The following is a 9,877-nucleotide window of genomic DNA, read 5'->3' as shown; positions in this document are numbered from 1 at the left end:
ACTGAACTGAGATGCACCTAACTCAACCTGGCTGACGAGCGGATACATGTCCATCTGTGCAGCACCCAACCTATTTTTCCAGCGCCAACGTCGCTGGACACACTGGGCGGCTTCATGCTCCCGTGCTCAACTCGCATTTTCAGGTGGACCTAACCTGGGGAGACGACGGTAACGGGTGAACAAAGAAAATGGGGATGGCATCCACACCACCCCTGGAGCTTGAGCTTGAATGGGCGATGGGTACTCGCAACGAGGTCGACAGGTACAACCAATGCTGTGATGATGGCAGGGTCAAGCAATGTACCGAAGAGCTTGTTTCAAAGTATAGCGCTCAGCAAGACATAAGATGTGTCTGTCGGCTAAGGAAAAGTGCTGCACGGTACACCGTCACCTCGGGGAATGCTTCAACGCCTTCTTCAAGCATTGTCACAATCTCTCGGGATCTATCTAACCTTGCCTCCAAACCGTATTCCTCACTGAGGCTGCGTTCGTGATCGCCTTTGGCCGTTTGTCGTACCCGTTGAAATGATTCGCGACGGTAACGGCCAGCGGCGCCAAAAGCCAGACTAACCCCTCTCAAGCCCCCAGGGTTCTAAGGTCATTAGGGAGAACCTGTCCAGGTTATTGGCGGTAATGGTGGACTGTCTAACTCAATTGAGCAGCACGGAGAGCGAACTGCTAACACAATCGCCAGAACTGAAATTGCGCACCGAAGAGAAGGGGGGTTTGCGTTGCGTTGCGTCCGTGGACTAAGAGCCAGGGTGTGGCTGAGATTGCTTTGTTGCAACGATGACTACTGCATTCTTTGCAGACGGTGTCGATGCCAGGGCATGGCACAGTCAGTCAGTCAATCAATCAACAGTTCGGTGGATAATTCGTGAATAAGCGGCATGTAGCAGAGTCTTCTCTGCCTCGCTCAATAATGAAAATTGATGCAAGCGCGTCGTATGTAACACCAATGAACCGGTATGTTGGTGAGCCATACCATGCCATGGTGCGGCATCCAGGTAACAGAAGCAGAGTCAGTCAGGGACATGGCATACCATGCCATCGAGGCTATGCTGTAGCAGTTGTAGCGGCACCTGCAGCAATGGTTCAGCGGCGTTAACAGACCATGTCGTAGCGTCGAGTCCCAAAACACTGGTTGTGTCTCTCTTGTGCCGGGGGAGTCAAGTTCAAAGCTTGTGGAATGTCAATCAATTATGCGGTGTTGAGGGGATGACGAGTTGTGCGAGTTGTGAATGGTTGTGTAAAGACCACTGAGAGACTATTTGTAGGGGTGCCCTGGAGATAGCGTGATATGATTGGCGAGATTCGGGTTTTAACGCTCATCAAGGCCTAGCTCCATCTTGAACAACTCATGTCCCCATAAGCTGACGCGCTCTCGCCCATCTTATCCATCTTGCATAATTGTTATGGAAGCAGCTTGCGTGTGCACGTTTTACAACTCCAGATTTTTTTGCTTCTCCTTCTTTTGTAACCGGGGACGTTCCGAACTACGGGAAGCTGCTCCATGTGTAAAAGTCAAATTATAAGTTAGTTGCCATGTAGCAAGCAAAAAATCTATGCATACGTATCTACTCTATACACACTCTCTGTAATGATACTAGTCGTCTTGGTCCAGAATCTTCAAAAGGGGCCAATGTGACCATGGCGATGAGAGTTGAAAAGAATCAATCCAAAGATAAATGCTTTCGCTTAGCACTCACACGCCGTATTGACCGTCTTCGGTAGTTCATACTTCCATGAAATAAGAACAAGGTCCCTCCTGTTAAACCGGAGATCCAATGCGTGGCTGGTGTGCAACAATACTTGACAGTGGCTTCTTGATAAGCTAACGAGAGACTCTGGAAGATGAACAAGAGCGCATGGGAGAGGTGATGCAACTACCCAGAACGGTTTCACAAGCGACTGGCAGATTGAGGCGATACAAACTTGTCTTTCCAACAATACTCCCAGGTTGCGTCAGTTTTTCCTAGGAATCAAGGTACTGTGTAATAACCAATCATGTAGAAACTGCTAACCAAAATCAGCAGGCTCCCGACTGGTAAACCCTTGGCAAAGCTACCTGGCTCTAGTCCTCTATGAGTTAGTCGACAGCCCAAGAGGGCCACCCCGTGGCATGGCAGCATGGATAGCGCCGTGATCCAGGAACCAAACTGCTATGGAGTCGAGCACAGGGGAAACACCAATTACACCTTGGTGACAAGACGAAAAGACCCGCTGGAAAAGACTTAGCTGCACCTAGCTTGGTCTAGGCGGCGCCACTTGAACTCAAGCCTTTAATTATAATGACCCTGTTCCTGGCCGGTCCGTGGCATGGGACCAGTACCGTATCTGGGCCAGTCTCCCTTGTTTGCTGCGGGTCCTACTCGGCAGGAATCAAGTTGATGAGGTTGATTGACGATCACGGCTTTGATTGAAGAAAAAGGAAGCACATGCATGCGTTGATCTGATAGATGACAGTTTGATGAGCCATGTCTCTCGCTTCCAAGGCCTTTGAGCTGCAAGCGAAATGACATTGCAGCAGAGTACAATGGTGGCTTGACAGGGCCATGATGGGTAAGACAACGTTCGAATGATAACAAGAAGAATCGCTCGTGTTTGTGCCAGACTCACCCAAGTAAAGGAGTACAGGGCGTGGCTGGCTTCAATGCAGGGCAGCGAATTCTCTAACTCCACGTGGACGCTTGAAAATGCAAAGAAATACAGCGCTTCGGTTGGTCAAACTGTCCCAGAGATTGCGCGTCAGTCAGTGAATATTTTCTGTATTAAATGTCTCAACTAACAAATTCTGCACATGGTTTTTTCGTGTCGTCGTAGCGATGTGTAAGAATTATTCCACGATTGGATCGGTATGACCATGGATTTCATCTCAACTTACCTGTCACCATAAATGATCTACAGATGACTCCGAGATCCTTCCTTGTTAACGTTCGGGGCACGCCTGGTGGACCTCGAGGTTATTGTCATGGAGGTTATTAGTAGCCATTCCTACTTTACTATGTTCATCCCTACATACTTATCACCACATCCAATCTTACTTGCAGACTATTGTTACCATGATGCCGTCCGTGCATTTTACTTCTGTTTCTTGTTGCTACCGTCACATCTTCTCCCTTTCTTAGGTGTTACTCGGCTGTTATTAGTCTTCCGTCGACCCGCATGAGCCGTCTCTGCGTGTGTTTCCCTACCTATACATAGAATACAATAGATGCGCCCGTTATACTATGAATGCATTATAGTAGGTATTTTTGCTGGCCCGCCGTTCTAAAGTCAGTGCATAACAAACGGAGATTGTTTCCATACACATTCCTTTCGCCCTACCGTGCCATAGTTGCACAGCCACTTACACAATCATCGTCAGTTTGACTTTGGACTCGCGAATCATGCATGGACTCACCATCTGAACTCACCTGAAGCAGCCAGTATCAATAGCGGCCGTTCTGGCTTCGTCAAAAATGTAGCGACCGATTTTAGGCTTCTGGCAAAAGGAAACGCAGTCCAGGGGGATTCTCGCCAAATTAGGATGTCCACGACCTAATTTGGTCTCAATCTAACAGGCCCTCCCCTGTAAGCCTCCAGGACATCTGCCGTATTGGTAATTTAATCATTTGACGCCATCTCAACACCAGTCGTTCGATTCATGTTCTCGTCAAGATATCCGCTTCGTTTGTTTCTACCGTTTTTTTCCTACCCGACTTCGGCAAGGTTCGCTTCTGCTGATCGTGATGGTTTCGTTGCCAAGGACCTGCAAAGGTGCATTTAATCTCACCAAGTCTCCATAGTACCTTGCTGGTCACAACTTATCTAGCCGTTTTGTGGTTCAGTGGAAACTTCTTTGTCTTATTATAGCTCTCTCAACTAAATCGACTGTGCAAACGGCAGCTACTCTGCTACTATCGAAAAATGTCCGCGCACCTACACCATCGTCACTACTGCACACAGGCCATGGCAAGCCGTTGCTGCCCTACCGCTCTTAGAAACATATCCAAAAGAGGTTTCTGGCTTGCTTTGGTCAACATCTTCCCTTACCAGCCCACCTGGCTTGGCGTCTTCCTACCCATGCTAAGAGGTGACTCTGCCTGAAACGAGACGAGTGACCTACTGAGAAACATTTGAGGGACAGGTGACTCGGAACCATTTCTCGGCGATTATCCCTCCGATTCGGCTGGTTCAAGCTAGAGGAACAGCAGGTTCCCCTGAGACGAGGCTGCCAACGGCTCGTCACGCTTACGGGTGAACTATTGCCTTTCTAAACCGACAGAACGGATCTTCCAGACTTGATTGCCAGCTGAGCTCAGAATTCGTTATTCTCAGCCGGTCTAGTGGACTCGGACGAATAGCATATCTCGTGACAAGTGTCAAGAACATATGTCTAATCTAATGTGCTTCCTAAGATCGTGGCTGTCTCGTTCGGTCAGTCCGAAAACCATGATATCCTGACTTATTTGTCCTCGCTGGTTGTGGCACTTTCTTTGTTGTCGGTCGTGATGCTCGGTCTACAAGGCTAGACCCATGCAAATAGGAGGTTGAAATCTCAGCCTCTCACTATGGCTGTGTCTTGTCTCACTTCTCGTGGGCACTAATTCTGCGAGGGAGCTTTATTGTTTTGGTGTCCGGACATCTGTCTCTCCAACTTCATCTGTGCCCTCACAGCTGTCCATACGGTTGGCATGCCAGCGTTGCCATCTTCGTCATGGCTGTCTTGGTTTAAAACGCGAGCGTCTGTCTCTGGCAGTCCCTGCTATCTTGATTAGAATGCCTTGCAGACCAAGACATATCATCCTTTGTTCCTCCTCTACTTCGAGGTGGCCGGGTGGCCGGGCTATTTACTACAGCACATACGTCACATACACCGGCGAGGCTTGTAAATAGTTCTGCACGGCTGGTCTCCAAGCCAAGGATCCATGATGCAGTAGTAAGATGTGGCTCTATTCAAATTTCTTCCTCAATAGAGATGGTGTTGCTGTTGCTATACATAGCTTTGTCTCTATCTATCAGACTATCCCTATTACAGAAAGACGTTGAGGACATGGCTTGATGGCAATGGAATTTTCGATCAAGTCCTTATTTTGAATCACCCTTTACAGCAAACAATTTTGGTCTCTGCCAGAAAGGAAACACTCAAATTATGACAAAGACTCGTATGTCAGTATAGGGGCGTTGCCTCATCACTCACTCATGGGAATTATCGAGTGGATCTTCTTGTGTCAAGCTCTTGGCGTGTGTGTGTGTTCGGAATTGTGAACTATGAATATCGAGTGTTTCGATATATCGTCCGTGAAACTGCAATGCATGAAGCATGAGTTGTCGGAAGCACTCATGTTTGTCAAGAGCAATGTGGTTTAAGTGCTGAAGTATTATTTGTATATCTAGTGAATATATTCAATAACGGGATGGCTTATTTGGTATAGCAATAAGCACACAGTCATAGGCACAGTGTAAGCCACTAGACTTGTTACTCTCGTCAAGTAATACAAATCAAGGTGACTGACCTTTCAAGAGCTGTGTATTAAAATCCATTATATAGGGTAGCCGCACGAGGATCCAGACACATCATCTCCTTGTGTCTCTGTACAACAAACAACTCCTAATGATCGGGTCGTATGTGCTTGTTTGTTTCATCTATGTAAACAAGACTATAGGTTCTCGTTGATATCTCGATAAATATCACTGGTAAAAACAAATATCTGAATGACATATATTGGAGAAGTGTGGATGGACATGCACTGTTTACTGCATGTGAACACTTCTTGTTGCTTGTTCAATACTAGCTTGATACCTTACTCAGTTTATGATTCAAGCTCAGAGCCCCAAATAGACAAAACTTTGAGCTACGAACTTAATACATGAACTCACTTACACGATACTCGATTGTTAAACGTCAGATGTTCGGGGATCCACCCATCTCAACCGGCATCCGATCTGGCGACGGCCGGCCCCACCTCATGCCACTTTATCTGTGTCCTCGTATATGATTCGTGTGAATTCAATTGTTCCCACTGCGTCAGGACACGCAGGGTCCTCTACTGAAATTGGCTAGTGGACTTTGTGGTTAGCAGCTCGTTCGATACAGGTCAAGGCCGGAATTTATCTACTTTATCATGAACCATCGACCATAAACGGAGGATTGACCTCCATCTCACTCTCTTACAAACCAACGCTTCAACCATGGCTCGTCGACAGCACTTGACGCTGACCTTTATACTGGTCTTAGGTGTCTTTTTTACCTTGTCTTATTTCTTCTCTGGTCCTACGCGCAATGTCCTTCTTCCCAAACTTCAAAATGACGTTGAATTGCCCCTGAAAGACGCTTCTCGATCTGAGTTCGTGGCGGACCTCAACGCTATGCCTGCAGGTCTCCTCCAGGGCGAGTCTATTGCGCCTAAGCTCGAAAACGCGACGTTAAAGTATGTTGATTGAGTTTGAACCTACTTACAACGTGCCACTAACACACCTTCTACCAGAGCTGAGCTCGGCCACGCGACGTGGAAGTTCCTCCACACAATGATGGCTCGATTCCCCGATAAGCCGACCAAGGAGGACCGTATGACCCTCGAGACCTTCATGCACCTCTTCGCCCGACTTTACCCTTGCGGCCAGTGTGCGGAGCATTTCCGACAGTTACTTGCCCAATACCCTCCTCAGACGAGCAGTCGCAACGCAGCCGCTGGGTGGCTGTGCTTTGCTCACAATATAGTTAACGAGAGGGTACACAAGCCTCTGTTTGATTGTGAGAACATCGGAGACTTCTACGACTGCGGTTGCGGTGATAAGGATAAGAAGGAGGGCGTCGAGGGCGTCGCAGGTGAGGGACCTGATCAAGAGCTGCACAAACATTAGAATGCTTGTCTACAAATCAGATATCGATGATGCACGAGTAATTCCGGACAGGAAAGAAATCCGCATATACTGGCTCCGGCTGGACCGGCCTGTTCATACATAGCGTGCTGCAACTCAAATTGCTTAATGATAGAACTGCGTGGCTACATATACATACACTGAGAGAGTTCAAGAATGAGTCGTCTTAGCAAAAGTAAAGAAATCCGGGCCATTAATTTAAACAGCCTATGTTTATTACATTGATGTCCTGTTCCATCAAGTTCAGATCACGTGTATGGTCACGTGCTGATAAATAGCCATGGCGCGGCTGCGCGTTCAGAGCTGCCTTGCCTGAGCTTCAGTTAAGCTACAGCCCTCCCCAAGCAAAGACTAACGACAACGAAACATTACGACTCACGACGCTTGACCAACCGATCGTCCGTCTTCCTACAACTTCGAACAAATTACCTAAAAAATCGGCATAATGGAGTTTGGTAACGCTGGAGTGTTGAATGAGGGTGCGTTAGGAACCCTTTCGTCATAGCTATCGACATGGAAGCTTACAGATATCGCCAGATGGTATCCATGTAGATATGGATCGTCTCAAGAAGGGAGAGGTCAAGTGAGTATTGATCTGTATTCTCCATTTCCTTGCGCAGCTTACTAACGAGTCTATAGCCTGGGAACATCGATGTACGTAACTCATTGATGATGCAAACGATATGGCCTAACAGTTTATTAGTATGGCAGTTACTTTCAAGGATGGTGTCATTCTGGGTATGCTTTATTGTTCCCAATTGTGATGCAGCTAATAACCCCTGCCTTCTAGGTGCGGATTCACGAACAACGACCGGTGCCTACATCGCAAACCGAGTGACAGACAAGTTGACGAGAGTACACGACACCATTTGGTGCTGCCGATCTGGCTCAGCCGCCGATACTCAGGCTGTCGCCGATATTGTTCAATACCAGCTTGGGCTGTTCGCCATGACCAACGGAAAACCTCCCATGACACAGACCGCTGCGTCAATCTTCCAGGAGATTTGTTACGCCAACAAGGACCGTCTATCGTATGTCCCGACATTACTAGTCCGACCTCCATATTAGAATGACTACTAACCGCCGTTTGCAGTGCCGGTCTGATTATTGCTGGTTGGGATGAGCGATTCGGTGGCCAAGTCTACTCCATTCCTCTGGGTGGTTCTCTTCACAAGCAGGCATATGCCATTGGTGGATCCGGATCGACTTACATCTATGGTTACTGTGATGCCAACTGGCAAGAGGGCATGGAGAAGGACGATGCGGTCAACTTCGTCAAGGGAGCTTTGAGGGAGGCTATCAAGTGGGATGGCAGTTCCGGTGGTGTCATTCGTATGGTTGTTCTCACCAAGGAGGGAGCAGACCGACACCTGTACCTCCCTGACACCGACTACGCTGTGCGGCATGAGTAATGGTCCTTGGTGAATAGGACATGACGAGGAAGGGAATAATGACCTAGCATTAGTAGTTCTATGGAACTCGCCATGACAGTGGGCGCCTGAATGAGGAAAACAAATTCCACAGATGCCTAGGTAGATAATGAGATCAAGAAAGTCAACACTTTTAGCAATCTCACTGACAAATGAACTGGAATCTCAAGTGCTAAGGAAATGGGATATGGAGCGGGCCGCAGTTTGAGTTGAGCAACCTGCCAAGGATGTGATGCTTGTGTCAGCTTGATAACTCGGGCTTGAGCTTGAGTCCGAGTATGTGAATCCGGACTATGATTGTTAATACGAAACACCTAAATTAACTATTGTGCACAATGACATGCATATGAGTTGAGGCGGCTACCTAATTGTTCACCGCTTTTCTAGAACGCAGCCTGGAAAGACAATTGAGTTGGTTGGTGTCTCCAGACTTGCCGTAGAGTGGACTCTTAACAACAAATGACAGACTTACAAGACCTACGTTATAGGTATCTCGTGATGTAGGGCGTTGGATCTGATAAGAACACGTGCCATGTGCTCGAAAAACATAGGCTAACTGGTCAAATAGTAGAGGATCAGGTAATTGTGCCTTATCTATTGACTCAGCCTTTGCTTGACCGCCGCAAGCTACGTGATTCAAGTTTCGTATCTGTGCTTCGAACAACACCACAAGAAACGATGTTGTTTATGAAGCACGTGTACATACATGAGGAGGCAGGGAAAGTCGTCGCTCGCTTAAATGAACATCTTCAAGGTTCCGGGGTTGGAATAGTTCCATGTGATATTGTCGATGGCCCTGCATTAGATTGCAATCCAGAATAGGCTGTACCCGATATCGGCTTCTTACAAGCAGGAAATAACGCAGAGGGCGGCACGATGAATTAGAGCATAGATGTTTAGATGAGAGGCACAGTAGCCGTCTTGTGATTTAAACCACGCACTCTGTGGTGGCAGTTGAGTTTCCTTGCGTTAGTGGCGAGTTGTGCAGATCGTGGTTGAAATGGTGAACATGCAGATAGCCGGCGGTTATTATCTTATTGTCCACTCATTCTTCAAAAGCTTATCCATTACCAAGAGATACATTGATGGGCTCTTTGAAACCCATATTGAGGCTATGTATGTTGTGACGATAGCGAAATTGAGTTACACTTACACTAGCTATCTAGTGAGTAGCAGAAAAGTTAACTTCCCAAGTCTTAGGGTATAAAAATAAATAGTTTAAAAATCCATAGTCTAAGGAGCATAAGCTGATCTACTAATTTCGTCTCTTATGCTTCCAGCGGTCGATTTTTCTGATACTCTGAGGACTAGTTATATCACAAGGCATTATGGGGTTACGATAGGCTTAACAGAATCCGTTTGAAATACCTTGTGAAGCGCTTTAAATGCCAATTTCTGTGTGTAGTTTGGAGTTTTACATATGGTTTACACCTTGCATACTCGAACACAAGAGATCTACGACTGTCACATTGGAGAAACGTGCCCACGTGCTTCGAATCATTGGCTCTAGGAACGTAGGGAGGGGCCGGCGGTGGCTATAATCAACTATCCGTAGCATTGCCATGAGAGAAACTGTTGAGAGG

At 47.2% G+C, this 9,877-nt stretch overlaps 2 protein-coding genes across 2 annotated transcripts; both read left to right on the top strand.

The window, feature by feature from the left end:
• The first annotated feature begins 6,023 nt into the window (after nucleotides 1-6,023).
• Nucleotides 6,024-7,101, top strand: EDB82DRAFT_512421 (ERV/ALR sulfhydryl oxidase domain-containing protein). Its single transcript, XM_025737399.2, has 2 exons — nucleotides 6,024-6,413; nucleotides 6,471-7,101. The coding sequence occupies exons 1-2, from the start codon at nucleotides 6,175-6,177 to the stop codon at nucleotides 6,844-6,846; spliced, it is 615 nt and encodes a 204-aa protein (XP_025592263.1). The 5' UTR covers nucleotides 6,024-6,174; the 3' UTR covers nucleotides 6,847-7,101.
• Nucleotides 7,102-7,309: 208 nt separating this feature from the next.
• On the top strand, nucleotides 7,310-8,276 carry EDB82DRAFT_479744 (nucleophile aminohydrolase; the record flags this gene model as incomplete). Its single annotated transcript, XM_025737397.1, has 6 exons — nucleotides 7,310-7,343; nucleotides 7,402-7,447; nucleotides 7,504-7,518; nucleotides 7,568-7,602; nucleotides 7,655-7,895; nucleotides 7,958-8,276. The coding sequence occupies 6 exons, from the start codon at nucleotides 7,310-7,312 to the stop codon at nucleotides 8,274-8,276; spliced, it is 690 nt and encodes a 229-aa protein (XP_025592262.1).
• Between the last annotated feature and the right edge of the window lie 1,601 nt (nucleotides 8,277-9,877).

Source organism: Fusarium venenatum (genome assembly GCF_020744135.1).
Source record: "Fusarium venenatum strain MPI-CAGE-CH-0201 chromosome Unknown EDB82scaffold_4, whole genome shotgun sequence".
In the NCBI taxonomy this organism is placed as follows: Eukaryota; Fungi; Ascomycota; class Sordariomycetes; order Hypocreales; family Nectriaceae; genus Fusarium; species Fusarium venenatum.
The sequence above is the reverse complement of the archived record's forward strand: the minus strand, read 5'-3'. Positions and strand labels throughout refer to the sequence as shown.